The sequence below is a fragment of the Saccostrea echinata genome, unplaced genomic scaffold (genome assembly GCF_033153115.1).
Source record: "Saccostrea echinata isolate AGI-Se365-2 ecotype Australia unplaced genomic scaffold, CSIRO_AGI_Sech_v1 ptg000030l, whole genome shotgun sequence".
Classification (NCBI taxonomy): domain Eukaryota; kingdom Metazoa; phylum Mollusca; class Bivalvia; order Ostreida; family Ostreidae; genus Saccostrea; species Saccostrea echinata.
The window spans coordinates 7,805,710-7,830,692 of record NW_026889779.1 but is presented as its reverse complement, the minus strand read 5'-3'; the positions used below and the strand labels follow the sequence as shown (position 1 = coordinate 7,830,692).

General features: G+C 34.7%; 1 protein-coding gene across 1 annotated transcript; it reads right to left on the bottom strand.

Moving 5' to 3' along the window:
• Positions 1 to 1,322: 1,322 nt before the first annotated feature.
• On the bottom strand, positions 1,323 to 17,430 carry LOC133197191 (uncharacterized). The gene is made up of 12 exons (XM_061333092.1): positions 16,243 to 17,430; positions 8,547 to 8,703; positions 5,212 to 5,322; positions 4,815 to 4,944; positions 4,629 to 4,710; positions 4,270 to 4,462; positions 4,058 to 4,113; positions 3,454 to 3,604; positions 3,192 to 3,343; positions 2,908 to 3,087; positions 2,694 to 2,791; positions 1,323 to 2,534 (listed from the first exon to the last, which is right to left on the bottom strand). The coding sequence occupies exons 1-12, from the start codon at positions 17,224 to 17,226 to the stop codon at positions 1,811 to 1,813; spliced, it is 3,018 nt and encodes a 1,005-aa protein (XP_061189076.1). The 5' UTR covers positions 17,227 to 17,430; the 3' UTR covers positions 1,323 to 1,810.
• Positions 17,431 to 24,983: the final 7,553 nt, after the last annotated feature.

Sequence of the window (24,983 nt, the reverse complement as noted above, 5' to 3'; positions counted from 1 at the left end):
TGGAATTCTCTAATGTGCAGAGTGTAAAGGCTCCTTAAAAAAAGACCTGTTTGTCAATTTTCTTTAGGTGGGGCTCATCTTAATATATCTAAACTGTTACTCTTCGAGATGCCATTTTCCATTACCATTCTTTTACTTAAAATATTGACAAACGTCGTATTTCTAGAATCATAATTAATAGATAACTCGCGTACCAACTACCAACAATGTTGACTCGTCGTGATTGTAGATAGTTTTGCTTTTTAATGTGGTTTGAATGACATGATCTACATGATTCTGACAATTTTTGACATTTAAAAAAATTACGTTGGCAATCTTGTTGTTGAAAACTCTGTAGAACATAAATAATATATTACTGTGGTATTGCCGTGGGAGTAGGGAATACTAAATGCACTTCGTAGTATGTTCACCGTCGGTAACGTTTTCTTTTTGCTGACAGTTGCAATACAAATAGTTTAACATTCCTGGAAAGGTTAACAAAAAATAATCGAAACGTGTCTTTTATATATAAAAAAAAAAAATACTGGCATTGTATCGTCGCGGGTTCGAATCCCACTACAGGTGTAAATTTGCAGCCTTCCACTAACAACTGGTGGCTTCCGGTTTAGATAAAAAAAATTCTCTAGGGGACGTTAAGCAAAACAAACATTCAAAGATTTAAAGATATTGATTGTAAAAAATGGTTTTATTTACGTGTACGTATTCTTATTCTTAACTGTAGTCAAAATGTTCCACAAAAATATGACCTCTTTACAATTGCTGTGCATATTTATAAAAATAATAGCTGAAATTACTAAAACCGTGTTAATTTCATCTACGACATGAAATACACTTCATGAAAAAATCTAATTCTTACTGTTTTCCAGGTAATGATTATACACTTTACGTACACGTATTAATAACTGTGTCGATGTGACCTTCCTCTATAAAATATTTCATTCCTGTGAACAGTAGTGATGTACAGATATGAATATACCCCGGAGATGTTTATGGTATATGTAGCTCTGGTGTAACGGGATCTTACGGTGTAATGATACACAGTTGTACAACCTACACCAGAGTTTGTACAGGTAACACTCAACCGAAACCAAATATTCAATATTCTGGTATGAAGAAACCACCACATCAAAGAACTATGTAATTTCACGCTGATTTTACGGCATAATCGGATTGTAAAGTTAATTGATTTTCCCTTCCATTAACATATAAATGAGTGTACTTTTGCTCAATATTTGCCCACCTTGATTTGACAGAATAGTATATGTTGACGTGTGTGAAATGGAAGAATCCCAATTTTCCTTTTCAAATAAAACAGCATAGAGTTGTCCGTATGTAAAATAATTTATTTTGTGATTTTATAAACAAGTACTAAGCATAAACAATATAACAATGAATATAAAGAACATCTGATCTCTCTTTTAAAAATGTTTCCGCAAAAAGGCAACATATCACTTCCTAGTATTTAGAAACCACATTCGTTAACTTCACATACATTTTATCCGAACACGTTCAGATTTCCATAACAGTTTTTATCTATTTATTTGCATAGACAAAAATCTCAAATTTAACAATGTTTTATGGAAGACAATAAAGAGACATCTACATGGGGGTGAATAAAATGAGAAACACAAAATACAAAAAACTACTCGTATTGCATCAATCCAAATGCATATTGCACAGGAAATAATTTCCAAATATATTGCAGAGCACTGATTTGAACATAGATATTTACCCGTTTAATGCAAAATGTATAAATATTTCCAATTATCACGCATACTAAACATCAATAAATTGCATAGTTCAGCATGGATCATACAAGAGTCTCTTTCTCAAATCCCTCATCCCCTCCCTCCGCCGCTAACATTTCCCACTGCCGCCAGCGCTCACGTTCCCAACCGGAGTACGCATTCCTCCGCACCCCTAATGGCCTGCGCTGGGACGGGGATATTCTCTTAGACAAAGGCGAGTTATCTGTGGATACTGGAGTTGGTAGTAAATATTGTCCTGATACCTCGGGTTCTGGCATACTGTCACTAGATGAGGTATTAGCATAACTACCAAAACTTGTGGCACTATTCTGTCTGACGTAGTTTGGTTTTGGAATGGCAAGAATGTTCGAATAGTTTTCGGATCGAGGTCTATCTACGTATTCTGAGCGAGAACGACGGACTGAAATTTCTGGACTTGAACTGTCTGAAGAGATTTTCACCTTCGGTGGCCTCATTTTCGCTCTGTTTCCGGGACTTGGACTCCGGTCCATACGTAACCGGAACTTAGGGCGCTCCTTTTCCGTATTATTATTGTCAGTTTTATTTTTACTCTTGTCACTGTCACTACTAGAAAAAAAGAATCTCCGCCTTGTTTTAGGAGTCATTATATCCTCACTATGAGTATTCCTTAAAGGCGGATGTAGAGCACTATCTCTTGTTGCGGATGCATTAAAGTCCCCTTCGCTACAGGGTGAATGTGGCAGTGACGCCGTATCGCTGTCTTCAAAAATGCTACTTGAAGTAGTGTCAGGGTCAGGTTCAATTCTATAGAAGAAAGCAAATATATAAACATTAGTTACATTGTTATTGAATACTTTGTCATCTTCAGTGTAAGGGACACTTTGCATTTCCAATGTACTGATGTTAATAATTTACCATTTAAAAGTGTATATCTATAAAATTAAAACACTGGCTCATACATACCCCATGTCATTTGACATAGCCTTGAGCAAATCGTCGGCAGTTTCAGGGTCTGTGTCCACCAACAATTTAATCACTTCATCGTGCACTTCCGGTCGAACCTTCAAAACCAAAATAATGATCAGAACTCAAACAGAAAAGGCAAATACAATCAATGTAATGTACAAGAATTTAATACATTAGGTGCAGGTGTTCAGAATACTGATACAGTGCTTACCTGGAATATTTGATTGTAATTTTCAATCATGTCTTTGATGACGTCAATGACATCCTTGCGCTCTTCCGCCCGCTCCAAACTCTCCACCTGATATTCTTTTTCAGATGATTTCACCTTGTGTAGAATGTTAGGCCCAAACAAAGTGGCGAGATTGTTGGAATCCATTTTGTTTCCCGGCAACTGGTGGATAAATGTCAATTAATAAACATATCCAATAAATAAAACCATAAAAAGCATTTGTCATTTATATTCATTTTATAAAATTTATTTTTGTTTCAACTTACTGTTTGTCCATCTTCTCCGACTTTATCCATGGAATGTTGATCTACTGTGGACAGGAAGTTGAGAAGTGCCCAGAGAGTGTCTCTGTTTGAGACCGGAAGTAGAGAAACAAGGTAACTAAGAGCCTCTATGCGTGCCTCTTTACTGCCCAATTCTGAAAATGGAAATTCTTAATTTTGAAAAAGTGGTCACTTAGTCTATCATATCAATTCTCTTTATTGAGGACATTACAAATTTTATGCTGGAGGAAAAGAAAAAACTTACTTCGAGTAGCCACAAATGCTGAATACAGATCACGTGTTAGAAGTGCTTCTGGAAGGTCCCGGAAGTACTCTTTAAGCAGTGCACCTACATCATGACAATTTTGGGACTCGTCCAGGTTCACATCTTTACCGCTATCAAACTCATCTCTCAGCTGTAATAAAGCCAAATCTTGTTAGTAAAACATGAGTCTTATTCTCACGGAACATGTACGTTAGTCATCTCATTTCATACAAAAAATATAATGAAACTTGATGACATTTTGTTACGTTTCTATGGAAACATGTTTTCCCAAAATATCATTTATGAGCTATTCCTTCTAAAGGGCTATTACTAAACAAGAAATATCAGACCTCTTATAAAACGCACAATCACTGAAGTTCATTTGAGAATAGTCTAAATTTTAGGTAAAGGTAATAATTTATTTTAAGGATTTCTGGGAAAATAACAAAGTATACATGAAACATCATAATTCATATACCATGCCATCAATCACGCATTTAGCCTTGAAAAAATACAATAATAGAACTTCTTCAAGCAAGTCAATAGCAACTTATTTTTACACCCATTTAAAATTCTTTTAATAGGAAAGGACTTTGTAGTTTACCTGTTTTACTCTTTTTTTGGATGCCCCAACACGAAAAATACCTAGAACTTGAAGTCCTGAAAAAAAGGAATGAATTTTGTTTAATAAAATCATCTTTTAATATTCAAAATCGACATTACTCGCAACTGTTTACCAGTTATACCAGCATGCTTGTTTTTTAATAAATTAAAAATATCGTATAAATAGTATATTACTGTTAAGAGAATACATACCATAAGCCTCAAGATACTTGAAACAGGTTTGCACAATTTTTGGAACACGTGGTTGGCTTGAGGGGTAAGACGAAAGCTGGTCGTTTTTCAGACTCTCTGGACGTGTCGATAGCGACAGGGCATCGACAAGACTAGAATTTGTCGTGTGTCGACTACAGTCGGACTCGGACAAAGAATCGGTACTAGGGACTCTCTGAAAACAAGAAGGGTAAGCATTTAAACACAAAGTGAAGTAATGATGTAGATAAACGATTGCAAATCTCGACCATTTAGATTCAAAGTGGAGTAATGCATAGAGAAACTAAGGAAAACTCGATTTCTTCCTTGGTTATAGAATAAAATGATATTTAAGAGCGCACCTTGCTGATTGAAGCGGGTGACAGAGTATTTCCATTTTGATTCAAGTTATCTGTGGAACCCTGTGATGAGCTACTGGATTTCCTGAAAAAATTGTAATACACTTTGAGATACATATTTACAAACAGGTTTTGATTGCTAAAATATACATACAGTATATACTGATATTTTAAATTGATGTGGTTTACCTTGGTTCTCTACGATGAATAATGACGTCATTGTTTTCGTTTTTAGCACTTCTTTTTTTCTGCAAGTCAATATCGTTCGCGATACATTTCGCCAAAGGTATCCCGAAAACCAAACCGACGGGTTGATGCTCTACAAGAATAAAATAGGGATCGTTAAGGGGGGACATCTTAAATGCATGTATGTAGAGAGTTCATGGAAAATAGGCAACCGATTTATGCAACCATTCAGACTATCATTTAAATAAAACATTTGAAATTTATGCTACATGTAGAAGCCATCATGCATTATCACTTTCATGAACCGTAAATGGTTTGTAGAAACGATTTGCCCAAATCTATACATCATTTTTACTGTTGTCCCTAAGATGAATTACCGAGATTGTTACTAGTGTTTTACCTTTGTTATCACCGTCTGATTTGACCTTGTCGATGATGGAAGCTAAGTTGGCAGATTTACTTCTTTTAAACGACAAGATTTGTCGCTTTGGTCGCCGACAGTCTGTAGATTCTGGAAGTATCATAAGTCATTAAAATACATCTACCTTTGCAATTAAAATACACTTAATGACAGATATATTATTCTAAACTGATATATACAATGAATATATTAAATATATGACATCTCATCAGAAATGCAAGTTTATTAATGAAGTTTTAAAAATAATGTTATTTATGGGCATTGGGTGGCGAGAAGATATTTTGTTGGAGAAAGACGATGTCAACTTCCGTGATGTTGAAAAAAAAATGTTGCCAATTGACATCAAATTATGCAAATCACGAACTGATTGGAATAATCAGATGACTATATCGCCACCTTGTGAGTTGGCGTCATTAGTAACTTTGGAATGTTACTGTAATGTGATGGATGGGGGATCCTTTCCCTTCCGGAAATAACAAGATTCGCCCTAGTTGTTGAAGGAATGTTTCTTTTTTTCCTTTGATCAACATCACGCGAAATCATTTTAATGCATTATCATTTTGATACCATCTCCCTCTTTCAATTCTATACTTTTAAGAGACGAACATTACATTTAATTTTATAGGGTATTCCCCATCATTACGGACATATTTTCGGGGTTTTACTCCATATGTAAAAGGCATATTATTGTAAAGAAGAAGAAAGAGAGAGATAGCTAGAGAGGTAAACACTATTAATTTTTAATTCAGTTCTTCATATCTTTAGACATATGATGGACTGTCAATTAGAAATAGAATTTTATTCAGTGTGGGTAACCTATCTTTGGACAATTTCAGCCTATAAACAGAATAAGAGAAGTTGAAGAGAAATAGACACATTTTTTTGGAAAAGTGCTCCCAAAAACAGAACCCGCAGTGTTAGTTTTGCATAAAGTACACAAATATATCAATTTTTTTACTATATAGAAAATTGTAATCAAGTGTACGAAGATATGCTGGATTTATTGTAGAATTATGAATGGGCCCAACTTTTGAATTTTGACTTAGTTTATTTTACACTTTTAGCTGTCTTTGTTGTGGTCATTTAATTGAATCCTTTGTTCGCATTAAGCGCTGACCCTGCTATTTGATGACATAACGACGTTCCATGGTCACCATTCTTAAAAGTTCTCCATTCATAATCATGTAAAAGTAAACAGTTTAGAGTTGAATCACCCGTTCAGACAATGCATATAATATTCCATAGTTTATTTAATAAGCATATTATGGCAAATAATCTTAAGCAAATCTTTCCAGGCTTAATTACTAATTTTGGAATGTTTAGTCAGTGACTCATGCTACGAATTTCTTCTTAAAATATGCCAGAACGCGATAACTAGAAATTCAATTGGTACAATACATATTTAACTTGGAAGAATATTGCAAATTATGTTCATTGTTTGGACAACTTCAGGTTCATGAAAGACATTCTAGTCCCAGTTATCGCTCGGACGGACTTGAAAAATCCGCAAATTAGCTAATGCAATTAACCCCTGGGAAGAATGGAAAAATTCCAAGCATCTCATTATCATTAGGAAAATATTACAAGTTTGAATATCTCTTTAAAGATCTGTAGTTTTCAGTGTCTTCAGAATTTCGTGGTTTGTGGGGTCCATGCTAACGTGGGAGTCATTACCCCCTTCGGCCTCCCTGGCCTGTCGATATTTTACGGCCCAGAGACTCCCAATATGGTCTAAGGCCACTGTCTACACACTAATCTTGTGGGACTGTCCACGTTTTTATGTCGATTTTTATGACTGTATTTTTGGTGGGTGATTAGACTATCTATTTCATAGCCTTACAACATAACAAGATTCGGACAGCAAAACAATCGCTATCTGACAACGCGTGAAAATAAACAGATATCGGTCTACTGTGTCCGGTAAAATATTGTCACTTCTGACTATTTGGAGCATTTAAAATATTTATGCAGTGAACTTGTGAAATTGTTCATTTCTGTTTGAATTACCATAATACTTGCAGCAATATATCACAGTGACAAAAATGTCATTACTAAAATCAATTTGTATGAAACACCTGTGTATGGAATATTGATTTAGACAGCTTCCGTATAAAATAAGGCATGAAATGAAAATAAACTATAGACCACAAGGTCGTGTCTGTTAATTTAACACGAAAGTTTTCAATCTAAGCACATTTGAAAACAAATAGATTTCAGTCAGAGAAATGCCTTAGAATTTTAAATTGAGTGAAAAACACCCATCCCAAATTATTCAAATTTAGATAATTCTTATATTTATTTGTTTTCTAAACAACAAAAAATATTTAAAGGTCGATCTTATCTTACGATAAAAATCTTTACTTTTGTTCCTTGACAATTACCGATGACCGATTTTTCATAGAGTAACACAGTTCAGTGCATCTAGGTTTTGTTTCTGAGTGATTAGGATGAAAAAATATACCACAGAAATATCTGAAGCCATTCACGTTTCTGTGTAAAAGATTCTACCCCTTTACTGGGTCTTACAATGGAATTCCTTAGAGATCATCTTATTCATCTGAAACAAGTTCTGCTCCGACAAACGTACAAAAAATGAGCATTAAAGCTGAAGACGCTAAATAATTTACGATGTGATTATGAGAGGGCATGTTCAACTCATTTGATCCTTCATTTGAAACAGGACCGACTACAATTGTGCGAAAATTAAGTTCTTTTAAAGTTAATTTGTTTTTGCAGACGCCCTGTATCTCTACGTCTCCTTAAATTTCAAACCAAAAGTTCATACCCCAATGAAGTTCAGAATTGTTGCCGTATAAACCTTCATTAGGGTCAGCTTAAGTTCATTACGTGGAATTTCACACTTTAATTATTCAAAAATACATCAAAGACGTTCTATCAAACCACACCTTTGCGACTAGCCGGCAAACTTTGGCGGAAATTACAAAAACAAATTGAGAGAATTTTAATAGAAATATGATGGTACATTTGCAAGATTTACAGTATACTTGTATGCACCTCTGCTTCAATTAAAACCCATATTTTGCAACTTATTGCTTATATTAACAACTTTTAATTAGTAACAGAATATTGAGAATGAAATGTACTCAGATTTTGTTAGTTTGTATTAACCAGGGAAATGCTGATTTTTACTTTCCTTGAGTCTTAGGTAAGGACGTGTGATTGAATTGAAATTGGAATGCAAGAATCAGTTTAATCTAGGAACTGACATATGAGGCACCTAATAAACAAAAATTACATTCTTCTGGTAGGGCAGACATCTCTTTAGGAATAGCAAAGTACCGTGAGACTTTTACCTTTCGGGATAACTATTGGACAGCCTAGGTTAAGAGCCTGTAGTCGAGATAAGGCGATCTTATGCAAAACGTGTCTCTCAGCATCCGTAATCTGCAGAAGACAGAACGGCCGAAGTTCCACCCGGCGCCCACTCAAACTGGTCCACGTGCAATGTCCCTGCAATAGTAACAAATCACATTAAAAAATAAACACCACTAAAAATATCCTCTATCTATTATCCAAACAATTTTTAAACTTGTCTTATATGATGTGCTAAATATATTTCAATAGCGAATTTTATATTATGTAACACATTTAAGTTAAATAAAAGGCAAAACACATCATGTGGCATGTAAAAATATGACAGTGGGTGCATAGGATTATCCCCTGATTGTTTATATTGGACAGTGGATGTTAAGACGGTTGGCGCCTTGTCTCGGTCTTGTGGGAAAACCTTCCCCGAGGAATCAAAAGAAAAAATCTGCAATAAAAACATGCATTGTCCTGGTCCCAATCCTGGGAAAGTTCTTTGACGGTAAAGGTGGAAAACACCCCCTTCGTCGTTACTAATTTTGTCCTTCTTTTTCAAGCAAAGGTTATTTTTGCTCAATATTTATTTGAATAATGGATGAATTAAAACTGCAGAGCATGCAATAAAAGTGCTAAAGAGGTCATATTGACAGTAGCATTTATAAAAGCTTTATCTCGTAGAATACAAAGCCACTGCATGTCAAAGTGCCTCTTCTTTGCTTGATTACAAATAGAAAGTCCATAAAGAGTAAAAATAAAACCACGTTAATCAAATTGTAAATCTTCGAGAAAATCGGTTTTATTCTGACAGACTATCATAAAAACCCATTGACGAAGCATGTGTCGTAAAAGAAGGCATTGTATCAAGATTTTGGTGCATGGGGAGACGAAGACCTGGTACCCACGGATCTCATTCTCTTTGTGTTTTCTTCGCTTTAAAGGACATATTTTAAGCTCTGCATGGCGATGCAAAATAATACTACTTTTTATTTGCTCCAGATAATAAATATGTTTTTGGGGTAGTAGATAAAATCAGTTTAAAAATATGTTTACATTTTTTGAAAGTTCGTATAAAATTTACATTAAATTCTATAAAAGGTCTCTATAAATGAGAATTGTCATTCAACATCGTAGTTGGCGTTATGGGTAGGAGAGCGGGGCGCTATTGTGCCTAGTTTGAAATATTGACCCGGAGACAAATAAACGTTAAAATGATGTCTCCCTTGGTGGCGCGTTTGAAGGGAAAATATGAATTATGCCAAACACAAGCACTCATTGAAAACGGAGTCAGGGTGATCTCAGCAAGTAGTAGACGATCATTGAATGAAATTGATTGAGGTTTTCGGTGTTAATTCTAGAGTAGAACTTTCATTCTTTAAGTTTCAGCAAGTAGTTAAACTTAAAGTGTACTGCCTCTTGAGCTACCGCCCATATTATTCAAGAGGTTCCAAAAAAAATTCTGTCCCATTTCTTTTTTCATTTATTCGCTAGTCGCTCATGTAATTAACACTGCGCAGATAATTTTTAGCCTATTTCACAATTCATACGCAGAATTCTTAATGACCTCGGAGTTTTCTTGTTCGCTGCTAAATTCCTGTCGCCAGGTACTTTTTTCTTTTGTCATTTCAGCCATTGTACATCATTAGTATTCATACGCGACCCCTACGATGGTTCTCTTTTTCACTAGAGACAGTTTTCTTTGCTATCTTATATTTCATCTCCAAATAAAATTCCGATTAGAAGGCTCGGGTGTCGACCTTGAAGAAAATGTTCGGGCAACAAATGACAGTGTTCTATTTCCGAATACCCTTCAAATTGTCTTTGCTGTGGTATGTCCTTGGACAAGGATAAATTAATGTTACAGGGATTATCTTCTTAATGCATTGGGTACAATGTGCTCCATTACAAGCTGTATTAAGTGTATCGTCTTGAATTTCTCATACATATATGATAAACTGTGTTGTTGAATTTGAGACTTTAATGATCCCTGCAATGTTGTAAATTAACACTACTTTATAATAAAGTTTGGCATATATAGAGAATCATAGGACTTATTGACCTTAAAGAGGCTGGGGGTTGTGGCCATTTTTAGACTATATTGATCTCCTTTAGAAGAAGAGCTCCGTATGAAGATATAGAAAATGATCAAATTTTAAAACTAAAATTTTTGAAATTTTTCTTTGCCAAATGATAGTTGACAGCTTAAGATATCATATCTAAAAAATTAAGTTAAATCTGGTGGTTAATTTGTGGTTAATTTGTTGACCCCCCAGCCTCCTTAAGTACAGTCAATTTATCCTTTGCTACTAAAAATGAGAGCGCCCGTTTCTCTTAATATATGTATAATATATAATATAATATAATATATAATATATATATATTATATATATATATATATATATTATATATGTATGTATTATATATAATATAATATATAATATAATGTATCCCTTTCTCCTTTCCACCTTTGATTTAATTAATTTTTATCCTATCCTCCCTCCCACCCCTGTCACAATCTATACTGTGATACATATTATTCAAATACAGTATTACAAATAAGACCCTTGATCTCAATACATGACCAAACGAGGACAGCCACAAGGCAAATTGATATAACTGCATACTAATTTTGATAGGAATCCCGTAAACATTCAGAAACAAGTGTGTTCTGCCACAAATAAGCCAAGCATTGCCCGAGGGAACCATATAACAAGAATATTTTCTTTCCGGGTGTTTCACTAACTCTGTGTATTGGTCAGTTATCACAAATCATACACATACACAAATAAAAACAAAATTGTTCAAGTCATACCAATGAAATATAGCTATTAAATTCAGAAAAAGACCTGCAATACCTCTATGTTTAGCATGTATAATTTTTTTTTGTTCTAGTCAGGAGGTCAGTGCTCATCTGAAGGGAATTTCCCAACTGTTCATAATAAATGTATCAATAATTATCCATTATGTTCATGCACATTTTCAAATGATTCCAAAAGACAGCTGAACAAGGGGGCAGACACCAAGATCTCATTTGGCCTGACCCCACAGCAATGACATGTGTAAGTATGGCATATTTATGTGTTGAATATGTAATTATTCAAACACGACATATGTTACATCACTCCATTAAGTCATTGTTAACAGAGACAGTAATGCACATATCGACATTCCCTGCTTTACGCCTTTGTCACGATAAAATGCAATTGCACAACCCTACTTGATCAGTTTATCCACGTGAAAATATTTTTTTTGAAAACTAACAGATTTTCAAATGTTAAATTTATTATTAATTTAATTACGTATGTATTTATTTTGATAATTTGTTTACTTGACCTTTCAATGTCTTCAATATGGTAAAAATATTTTATTTATATCCCTTTATTATGATAATAATGTGGATATACATTGTAATATATATCTATATGATCTGAATTTTGTGTAGTAACAACAGTCATCAGATTAGAACGCACCAAGCACAAAATTTGCCTGGGCAATTTGTAACTTTCCATCTCAGAGCAATCCATGCTTGATTACTCACGCTACAATTTCGCGGGAAAATAAATTGACCCCGGGGGGAAATTGACCGTTTACTCATGCATGGACCTAAGCGTTTCTTTTGACTATGTCCCTGCTCGAGCCTTTTTGTGGTATTTGATAGAACACTCGTCCCTGAATCTTAGGTGACCCACTTAGTCATGAAGTAAATGAACCAGTCCCAGGGAATGAAGCATGAGCTGGTGTGCCTTACCGGTAGCCACTTTTTGTCGTGAGACGCTTCCAGCATTCATTTTAATATGCACGGTTGTCAAGAAATTCGTTTTCATAAATTCATCAAAAAATAACTGACATCCTATATTTTTCTTTTTTTGTTTTCTTAAAGGAAAAACTCATTAAAACAGGTGTTTGTGAAATGGACACGATCCCAGTAACTCAAATATTTGTAAGATTTTTTTTTTACATGATAATACAACCTAGTGATCGATTGCGTGTGAACTGTATCACGAAATTTGATGAATGATCTCTCATTTTATTCTACCATAACTCATTTTTATAAGCTGTGAAAATAATTGTTTATACAAAAAGTTCGTCTATTTTCATACCCTATATCGTAAAATCTATTTACAAAGCAGACACCTTTTTATTGTCTCGTAACATTGATGATCATTGATCTGAACAGTATAGGGTTATGAAACAGTCGCAAAGATTACACAATTATCCAAATATCTGTCTAGAATGTCACCCTAATAATCGGACCTTAACATGTCCCTTTGGTCAAGATGTTGATGGCGATACAAATGACCAGGTAAACCCGCTGATATTTTTTCCATTATTCCTGCTGTTTTAAAAGGTAAATAAAGATAAGTAAATTGCGAAGGGATATTAACCTTTAAAGAAAAGACAGGATCGTTACTTAATTCGCATGAAATGGTAATTTGCAATTACAGTGTTTGTAAATCTCGTACAATTTGAGTCCCAATCTTCTTGTCAGGTATTTCAATAGAAACTGAATGTTTAACGAGATCAGAGGGACCCCCCTTCGTATCGCGATAAATACCCTCGATATCGGTGACAAAAGGTGAACTCATTCCAAAGCTTGGATTCCTGGGAGAAGTGTTGGGTGCCTTATCGCGTGGAATGACTATTGGTTGTAGAATGTGTATTGCTATATTTTACCACGTGCGTGAGAAAATGATTTAAGATTGCCCTCTCGATAAACTTGAAAAATTCTAAATGATATACCCAGTTGTTGAGTCAAGGCTTTCAGTTTCATGGTCGCGTGTAATTATGTGTTAATTCCTCTGTTTTGGAATTATAAAAACGATATTTGATTATTGGGAGATAATGCAGAAAACGACACCGCATAATAATGCTTAATTGTAAGCCATACATATCAAATGCCGCTGGTGTAGATGTATGCAATTGGGATTCGATTCCAATTTTCCACCTCGAAAACCATCTCCGAGAACGATATGACTATGTTTGAGAAAGTTGGTTTTTAATTTATTAGATCGACATAAATAATTAAGGTTTTGACAATTAACATAAGAATGCCCCCTGTTAGAATTAGCTACTTAGTATCCATAAATCAGCCCAGTCATTGTGGATTGGGTTACAATCGCCATCAGTGGCAAGCTGACGCATAGAAACAGATTTCGACATGTTATCCTACACAGACAGGTGCGTTATGGCCCCCACACACATCATCCCTTCCGATGACCAAAACGAGAGTACAACGTACATGTACTTCATCTTTCTACGTTCTAGTTTCCTTATAGTGGGAAAACAGGTGTGTTGACTCTAAGATTCCCACTCTCACCCCTTTATAAATCTTGTTCTAAAGCATAATTCAAGTCATTTGTGTTCCTGGGTTTTTGAACTCCAAGTACTTTGCATTTCAATAAAGAACAAACAAAACCTCTCTCGGTCAATGTTTCTATCTTCTTCTGAGACCTTACTTTATACTCATAAATCTTTCTTAACGTTTCATTCCAGCAATTTAAGCAGATTGCATATGTCTTGTTATTAGGTATTATCCATGTTCCACTAAGATCCAAAAATACATTTACTGTGCATATATTTATACCTTTACGTACCATATGCTTAAATTTTGAATAAATTAAAGTTATTCAACCAAAATTAATGTTGAACAAATTCTCTTTTGCTGTGTGTGTCTAATCATCTGGACAAGACCTAACCTGCACTAGCTACGGTCAGTTGACCTTTTAATATTCCAATTTGTTCTGTACGGGACAAGGGTAATATTTATGAGAACTAATTAGTGAAACACACCTTTAATTTCCTTCTCAGTTTAATGGATTCCCATTCATCCTGTAGCCCGACCCAAACAAGCCCTGGCCGGAATCTGTCCTTGAATGTTAGTTTATGACATGACTGGCATCTTGGCAGTTAATTTAAGTAAACATCGTTTAGTATTTTAACCTTTTATAGACATGAAACACCTAAATAAGTTACGGTCGTCGAAAATTCACACCGAAAATTAACTTTAAAGGCAGAGGAGTGTTGGTTTTCAACCTGGTGTGTCTCATTTGTGTCAACAAATATGGAGAGAGATGAGGGGACGTCTACTTATAGTCCTATTTAAAGACCGTTTACAGCACATCTGCTTAGAACCCTCCGATATAAAGCCCAGCCCTTAAGATTTAAACTAATTCTTTATCATTCTTAGACAACTTTGTCAACAAGAAATGAGAGAGGAAATGTTGATCTTTACAGGAAGATTGTTTTATCCAGGTTTACGCCAAGGTAACCTGCTAACAACACCTCTTTTTGTTCAACAGGGTAAAAACAAAGATGTCTTAAGATCAAACACATAGATAAAATACTCGTTTATCATCTCACAAAGAATCTTATGAACTCCTGAAGCCTACTGGAAACTAAAGACGATGCAAGGGTGACACAGTTTTTTGTGAGAAATATTCCACGCCACAATGACCATTAAAACGAATACAGGTGGGACGAAGACATTCAAATTACAACTAAGAAACAAAGAATAAACTATGAGGTAAAGAAGTGCGTTCTGAAACATGAATAATAAGCTGTGATATTTTCAATTACAAACAAAATATATTCAAAGAATAGATTGATTTGCAGTTGCCCACACGACCAGAGCCATGAGGCGTGGAAACAATAAGATTGAACCATATCTATATTGAAATACTGACACCTTGAGTTTGACGTTCCCGACGTGGAGTCGGTATCTTGATTCACCTGTTGAATAAGTTCTATTGAAGCAATAGCGAAAGAGGATGTTACATATCAACAATAGAAAACCAAGAGCTGTAGATAAAATTGTAAACAGTTGTTGGGTCTCTTGTCAACAGTTGACAAATTCTAATATTGACACAGGTTAGATAAACCCCCAACGAATTAACGACAAATGATTAAATAATTGAGGTCACGGTAGGAGAAGATAGATTGCGAAGAATTCCAAGAGACAAAAATTGAATTAATCAGAACGTAATCCCCTTCGTCATGCAAGGAATGACTTAATTCCGGTCCAATAGTTGCAACATCTAAACTTTCTTGGCATGAAATAAATAAACAGTTTGGTCTATTTCCCCAAATCCCGAAATTGGGCCTGTGTATACGAGAGGCTTAGGTTAAATAGGGGCGATTATGATTTATACTGCCATAATCACAAACATTATCCGCGTTCCAAAGAAATTAAATATAGTTCACCTGGCCATAAAAGTAATGTTGTAGAGAGAATTACTAGATAAAGATGTCCCTTACAAGTGTAACATGAATTTTTAACTTAGACTGACCCTGGCCCCCTAGTGGAAAATTGTCAGTTACGAATACCGTTTACCCCCTAGTACAGTTTTAGGATGTAACCGTTAACGTGAGGGCGTAATGCGAGACACGAAAAGCCCCACTATCGTGTTGTCATCATCCAATGAAATTTGTACAACTTACGTAAAACAACTTGATCTATTAATTTGCTTTAGAATTTATGACAAGATATCTATACAACTGCTAAACCTCATCAATAAAATATGTACAGTAATAATATTTATTTAACCTGATTTTTTTTAGCTCTCCAACGTAATTCGATTGCATATTTTCTGTGGAGTCAATTAGAACGTGTTTTCTGTGCAAAGATGCAAATGCTTAGACAAGGCAAATAATTGAAATGTGAATGCAAATATTAAAATTCTGACTCACCTGTGAGCTCCACATACATGCGTGCTGGGCCCCAGGGAGAGGCTTGGTCTTGCTTCTCCGTATCCGCGGCAGGATACGATGGGAGGGTGTGGGGGATTTCGTCTTGTTCATTGCTACAGAAAGATAGGACGAGGAAGAAAACGGGTAACTAAGAAATCCATAATCATCACCGTCAACATCATCGTCACTATAATGTCCCAGTCCCTCCCCATCCCCACCCTCTTGCCCTACAGTCCTCTGTCCCATTAGGTCCTCAAACATTTCAAGGTCCCCCACAGATTTACTTCTTTCCCTCTTGACACAGACCGTTTCCTCCCGAGGAGAAAATAATTTAGGATTTCCATCTTTCCTGGGGGACAAACTTAGCACTGACCCAATGTTCTCCGCTATTTTCTTAAGACTTTTTCTTTTAAGGGATTTCTGCTTGCTATAAGATTGGTCTAGGTTTTTGTCAATGAACACCTGGTTGTGAGCACTAAATGGAACATGTCGGGTTTTATCCGACCTCGTAGAATTGTTCAGCTGATTTCTCTTGAAGTCCAGCATGGATAGATGTCTTGTATAAGCTGGCGTACTAGTGGTCGTCACGAGGTAGTTATTGTCCAAAGTCACATATTCCTGTTCTGTTTCCGAGTAATCAAACTGAGAATAATAAGAATTTTCCTCCACGTCGTCAGATCCTATGGAAAAACGGGGTTTGGACACTGAAACGAATGGAGAGTCCAACAGTTTATCCGGTGTGGACATCCCAGATCTTGGCGAATCTGAGCCATTTTCCTGGCACACTAATGGAGACACCATTGTATGTCCATTTGTGTATCCATTTCTGATAGGGGAAACTTGGAAGACAAGTCCATTCCAGGATCTACTAACACTAAGATGGGAGTCCGGCGGGTACGCTGCTGAGTTCATGTACCCGTTTTGAGTGGAAGGTAACATCTTCATTTTGTTTTGGGCATTTGACCACTGCCCGTGGACTGTCATTTTTGCTTTCACCTACACATGAGACCTCAGCAGTTTTTCGTTTGTCACTTCCTAATTTCTGAATATAATTTATAACATGTGCACATAAAAAATAAAAAAAAATTAGACGAAATTAAGTTAAACAATCCTTTTCACATAATTCCTTTCGGTGAAAAAGAAGTCAATACACAAGTCAATAACTAAAATCCAGTATATAGTTTGTACACAAAATTTTAACTATGTAAATAATATCCTCAACCGATAGTGGTCCCTATTCGACCTACATATGAAGTACAGATAATTTCTCTCGTATATGGAGCGACAAGTGGTTTATTTTTGGTGGGCGGAGTTACCGCGCCAAGCTGTGAAACGGCCTGTCACAGCGGATCAACCAACCGAAACGAGTCATTATAGGGCAATAAACAGGTATCTTGTTTCAGGTCCGCTGGATTTTCTGGAACCCCGTAGGGAAAGAAATTATTTCTACTCTGTTAGATTTTTATCTTTGTTGACATAAAAAGCTACTTAACACTTTGCTATAGAAAGAACTGACAAAAAGGCTCTTATGTGGAGTAAATATGACAGAAATGAAAACAATATAAATATATAAGAATAAATTGACAGGAATGTCAAAGTATTAGCGACTCATAATGTAAGTGTATTTTAGAAATTAAAAAAAGAAAAAAAGAGAAGAGAAGTATGGAATTATACAATTTCCTGTTGCTTATCTGTTTATATCAAATACAGGAGACAAAGTAATTATGTCAGACAGATGTTTGAATTGTTCCTGATAAATAAAACCAACGTTTGATAATTGTGTGGAGGCAGAGTCTGGTATAACTATAGTCCAATAATTGAGTTTGTCTGCCGTATGTAAGACGAGGGAATTCGTACCACCTGTATCACTTTACCTATAGAAACTTTCTTTACACAAAACCCAATCCCAACCCCAATCCGCCCGCCACAGATTAAACGAACCATGTCCGGAATTTTGTGATCCGATTAGAGTCCACCACAATAGATTGTCAACAGGAGAAAACAGATCATAATGATGCAAAGCAGTGTTTGCAAACAATACAGAAAAGAAGAAATCCCACAGACACACATCGTTCTAGACAATTATTATCTATTGATGGCCAATTCTAATAACTGTATGTACAAAGCGAGGACTGCTTTTTCGCCGATCACTCCAGGCACCTAGCACATTCCATTCTCACCTTATTTTGGCGGAAGCTTTTTCATGGATCGTGTAATTGATTGCTAATTAAAGAGTAATTGAATTAATTTTAAATGTTTATTTACATTTAACAGACCGTTAAAAGCCCCCCTCCCCCCAAAAATTACACATATATATATAAATGAGGAAAAGCTTAAATATTGTATTTGTTATACTCATATTTTCAATGTCGGAAATTGATGTTAAAGATAGATATAAAAGAATTCATGCATAATTTTTACATTTTCTGAATATGCTTTAAACATCTACTTATTTTGAAGGCTATTTTCGGCGTGGTATTAATTAATGAAGTGTCGCCAGACGTCTCCTAAATGAATGTTGAACAAAAATAAAGCTGGGCTCTGGTCATGAATAATTTATCAGACTTGGTTTTCTATATTGCCATTTTTAAAAAGGAAACGAAGAGAGGTTTAACTTTATTAATTGTACAAGACGAAGTGAGTTTTTAAAGAGATGAAATAGTCATAGAAACTTTATATCTTTTTTAAAATAAATAAATAAACCAAGTAAGTTTATGAAAAGATAAAGTAGTACAGATGTATAACCATGTTCGTAACGTTTCTATTACGAAACCTGCATTAATCACCGAGTTTTCTTTCTTTCTTGATTGCTTGCTCTCTCTCTCTCTCTCTCTTGTTTTGGCTATAAATATTTCTTTACTCGATGATAAGTTTCAAATGTATTTATAATTCAAATTAGGGGAAAGGGGTTAAGAAGGCATAAATGAAGAGACCACGATGATTTTGTTTTTGACGTCTTTAACAAATCTAAATTCATACGTGATATAAATGTATATAAATTAAATTTTTTGTATGAATGTGTAATATTTTTTTTTCTTCCAAAAATGTAAATGAATTTAGTTTTCAAGCCCTAATGAGTTACACATTGCCACAATTACACAACCACAAAGACACAAGTTTTATCTATACGACATTAGTGCTATCTGTCATATTGTAAATTATGAATATACTGGGTGGAGGTAATACAAAATTTTACAACAAGATAAGTATTATCATGTTGTTAATATTTCAATAATTCATAATTTACTTGATACCGCTACAAGATATTTAAACCTTTAGCGCAACAAGATGTTAAAAACTTTTACATTTAAATCATTGTGATTGTCCTACAAGTGACTTTCATGTACATTGAACTTAATAAAATAAAAGTAGATTTAATTTTCATGGGAATTTCAAAAAGATATAAAGAAATTTTTAAAAAATGACAATTTTTATAGAGCAATGATCGTTCAAGTGGTCGTAAGAAGAGGACGTGGCATATTAGAAAAAGGTTTATATCCTATAGAAGCACGGGACAGAACACGCAGTTTGAATACAGCTTTCACCTTATTTTGGATCAATAAAGAAAATAAAATTTTAGATCAAATTGACAACATATCAAAATTGTTTATATTTTTGTGTTAAATTATTTTCTTTAATTTTATCATGTTAGTTTATCATTTAACGAAATGACGTCATGTTATAACGTTTTCTGGAGGCGAAGATGAAATTAAGGCACCAAAGTCACCGAGAAGTCATAAAAATTAGTCTGGTTGCCAGAAAATTTACACCCTAGCTGTCCACTAGCTGTACTTGATAACTCCGCCGTGTCCGGAAATCATACGCATGATTGAGCAACGCATGATCGATGGACAGGGGGTAATTCTAGCACAATATTCGACCGGAACATCATAGTGGCGCCATTTTACAACTGTTATGTCATTTACCGGTTACAAAGTTAAAATCTTTTCCTTTATAATTTGAGGATTTTAACTTTTTTTTAATTCTTAAAAAAGAGCTTCCGCAAAATAAAAAATAATGTTAGTGGGGTCTATGGACTGAAGAGTACTAGAATTGGTGACGTACAAATAGGAAGAATAGGGAGAGAAAATAATACGTCATCCAGCTCTGGACAGGAGCTATCTAGAGAAGATCACTACAGATACGGTTTGTATCAATGTTATAAGAGGGCATTTAGAGGTCGTCACACTAATACACATCACCAGCATTTCTGTGTAATGAAGAGATGGTCGTGAATTAACGGAGAGAAAGTCTTATTCATGTGCATTTTTAACCCATATATACCATGCAGCACTTTCGCGATATGAAATTATCTATTTAAGAAACAGGAATTCTCTATAACTCGTGACTATTTCAGACCAAGTTTTGCAAAGTCACCAATTATAAAACAATACATTGTGACATATAATCCAGGATGAAGTCCTTTGGAATGCAAGTTCTACCTACACACACATTCATATTCATAATGAAGGAACCGACACTTTATAATGTGTTTGGTGTCATTGGCCTTTTCAATTTTTTTTTTATTTTTGGTTTAATGGGACACACAGTTCAGTCCGTCCGACGTCACTCAGAAGATAAACATCAGTAACCCTTAGGAGGAGAGAGAAAGTGGGCGTGTCCTCGATTATCAGCACATGACGGCTGTGTCATTGTAACTCCTGGGTCGCCAACAGAGTGACATACTGTATACTTACTATAAAGAAAAAAGAATTATAGAGTAGAAATCATTTTGACTATTCTGGATTTAAGAAGAGCACCAATAGTTCGCTAACTAAAAAAAAAAAGAAGAGGAAAGAAACGAAACCCATTATGTATAATTTGTAATAAAGGTAAAAGCCAAATGTTCTCTAGACATTAAGTACTGATATAATTGTACTTAATAAACTTTCTCTGCTGAACATATCGACCATCAAATAATAAACCATAAACTGCATTTCACCAGACCATACCTGCAGGAACTGTGTTTTTGACAGCATAATGACAACTTTATGACTCAAAATATCCCATGACAAAAACGTAAATTAATTTATGCGGCCTTAAGTCTTAAATTACATAACACTGTGACATTTTGTTTTATAATTCTTATATATTTTTGATGTAATAAAAAGTATTTGTATCTGTATCTTATATACTCATTAAGTGCAACAAGTACTTTTTGTCTGTGCAGTCGCAGAATCTAATCGACCGATCGTGTTTCTCAAGCGAATCTGCCTTGATAAATTTTGACTGGGTGCATCTTTTGATTGTGGGGCTTCAATACAACCTCTGTGATTAATTACACAGGGGCCTATTATTAACCGATTTTTATGAATGAATATTGCGAGATAACAGCTATCTGCGTCGCTCAATCTGAGCTCATTTTCAATCGGATGACATATTTGTAGGATATTAAACTTTTTTCTCTCAAAAAACTTCAAAAAGTTGTCAATTAAATGAATCTAAAAATTAAGAACATTAAAAAAATATTTGCATATATTTTGTTGTCAACATTCAGCCCTCATTCAGGTATTTTATTGCCTACTGGATACGTTTATTGACGCGTCTCATGTATGGGTATTTGCATATATCACTGTCGATGAATGTCAAAATGATGAGTTTAAATACTTGAGAATTTTAATAAGTTTTACTGAATAACACATTTTGAAAATGAAATTATCCAAATTAAATGTAGGGATTATACTCATCACTCGCGCACTGAAGTATCGATGTGTCGCATACACTGAAGTATCGATGTGTCGCATACATACGCAGTGCTTAGTTTTACCAATTCTTCTGTACACTCTTCAGTGTTTCGTCACCGGGTCGTCTTTTTTTTTTTCATCTGATAAATATATTACATACATAGAGTAGTAAAATTTGGAATTTGGAACCACAAATGTCTATTGGTATTTAAAAACAAGAGAAAATTGTGATGTGTTTCGCGTGCGCCGTCAATTTAATATGCACACAACAGTGCGGAAAGTGACAGGTTCGGCGTAAACAGTTTTATTGACAAGGAAACTCTTGAACAGAATGCACTGTGACAGCTTATTGGCAGGTTACATCGTTACCATGTGTCATACATATTATCTTTTACAATAAAAATATATCAAGTGGCGTACACGAGGTTTTTTTGTGACCAAAGAAAAAAGTTAACATTTTAAAAACAAAACTATTTGAGTGCATGAAAATAATAATGAGAATGGCATTTTGCAGATCATTTCAAGGGATAAATGTCTTTACATGGTTATTGCAAATAATGTTATGAACACGTGGAAGCTGTCCACCTATACTAGGGTTAATTCTTTAATTCTGAGTTTTAAGCATCAGGCACCAATGACGTCATACGGGTCTCGCTGGAAAAGATCTGCTGCTATTTTTAACGGCAACATTCGCTATAAAATAAATAAAGAATATAAACAATAGATTCTTTTCTGTACACAGATAACTCTCATCATGACCATTGACAGCTGCTACACCTGGAGATTACCTCCCTTTCTATTTAAAGACCGTACAAAAAAAATTATAACTAATCTTGCATTTTGCTCGCCAACACAACCATTGAAACGATAGTTGCTACGGATTATCTCGTTTTGTGCGTGCTTTAAGCTGCTGTAAATAATTGGTACACAGGACGATAATCCACGAAAGAAACTTACAATTACTCTTGCACTCTCGGCTAATTACTACAAATATCCATAGCAACACCTGCGTCATCAAACAGACTAAATCTCTCCAACAAGTCACGTGTATCCAGAACAATTTACCAGAAAGAACCTGCTTCTATTATAACTTTCTTTTTCTTTAAAATTTTAACCATCACTCAGTTTAATGTGCATTTAAAAAGGGGGGGACTGGCGCTGAAAGCTTTATGGATTTTTATTTTTATATCATTAAGCACTTAAAAATAATATCTTGTCTCGTATATTAATATTTTGATCGTATCATTTAACTCACCAGAATTTACACCCTGAAGATTTTATGATCCTCAAATAGGGGGAGATAATTGTATATCAATTTATTCTACGTAACCATACCTCAGTAATAGCAGGCACGCCGTGATGGAACTCTAGTTAGCGCTTGAATTTACTATCAAATGAGTAGTACACATTGTTATCACTGACAAATGTCAGATATTTTGGAAATCATACAACAGATTTTATCATATACTTACATGTGGAAGAACAGTTACACAGGGGAATCCCCATATATAACCCCGTGCAATAGATTATTTCTTAGAACAGGTTTGATTTTGATTTGGAAAGAATTTCAACCGAAAGATAGATTTAGTCTGTTGATTTTTTTTTTTTGAAATTCAAGAACAAGCTTAATGTTCAAACGAAAATTTTTACGTTTTTACAGATTATTTTTTCTTAATTTCACATACTAAATGAAACAAAATTTTGTAAAATACTTAATTACGTATTACATTACTATAATATGATTTTTTTTGTTACTGTTGCTGTGAAACTTTGACTAAACAAAAAGTCAATACGTCTTATTTTCATGAAACTTTGACTAAACAAAAAGTCAATACGTCTTATTTTCAAAGTTAATATACTAAATACAAATACATTCATACCATGATTTATCGCAATCCTCGAGGAATATATTTAGGATTCCAATTTCTGCCTATTTTATGATTATTATTCTCTGAATTATACAATAGAAATGTTATTATATTGATTGAAATTGACCTGTGCATGTTGAACCTTTGACCCTGAGACTTTTAATTTGTTTTTTAAAGGACACAGGAATGCATGGACGTTTTTGATCTTCATACATAAACCTGTCTTGAAATCAATGTTTTATCTTTATAATGTAAGTCAATGAATGTATAAATTACTATATTATGCATTCTGCCATTACACAGATTGCCCCTTTAATATAATTTTAAAATCATGATAAATGATTCAAAAAATTGAATGAAAGCGATACTGAAACCAAGATAATGTAGCGATCATGACAGCACTTTTTTAAAAGTTTAAGAAAAAAAATGCTGGGGCGGCGGAATGCAAGTTTTCTATATTGGTTTTACAGAACTTACAGACAACCGATGAGTCATCGAAGAAGAAGGCTTCCTTACAGTCAAGGCAAAGTGTTGGCAGGAACGCAAGAGAGAGAGAGAGAGAGAGAGAGAGAGAGAGAGAGAGTGAGTGAGAGAGAGAGAAAGTCTTATATATTGTCATAATATCAAGTTTTAGATCAATAAATATTCATTGTTTTATTAATGGGCATAGCAATATTTCATCTCAATGGACGAAATTTTGACTTCCAAGTTTTTCTGGCATCGAAAAAAAAGCAAAGGGGTATCCATGGTACTACTAACACTCCGCTTTTCGGCTTAATGACATCTATAGCGGTATAAACATTAATAACCCTGCTTTGTATCCTCACATCCAACAGGTTGCATTTTCCCAGCAAATTCTCGACTGCAGAGACATCTAAGATTCGCCTGGAATGTAAGCGCCATTTTACTTCCGCATATCCAACTCATGCTCCCCACTGTCATTTTCCTGCAGTATTCAGTAAAGTATGCCCCATTCTAATTTACCGAAGTGTTGTCCGTTTGCTTGCTGGTTGGGTCAGTGCTTAATGAAAGTATGATTGTCCCCCCTCTGTGTACGTCACAGTCTTTTTGTCAGTCGTATTTACATAAACACAGTCATGTATAACTCAGATTTTGCTATAATAAATATAAATTGATCTGCATACGTCAGAAGACAGTGATATATTGCAGTGGGTACTTACTGTCACTG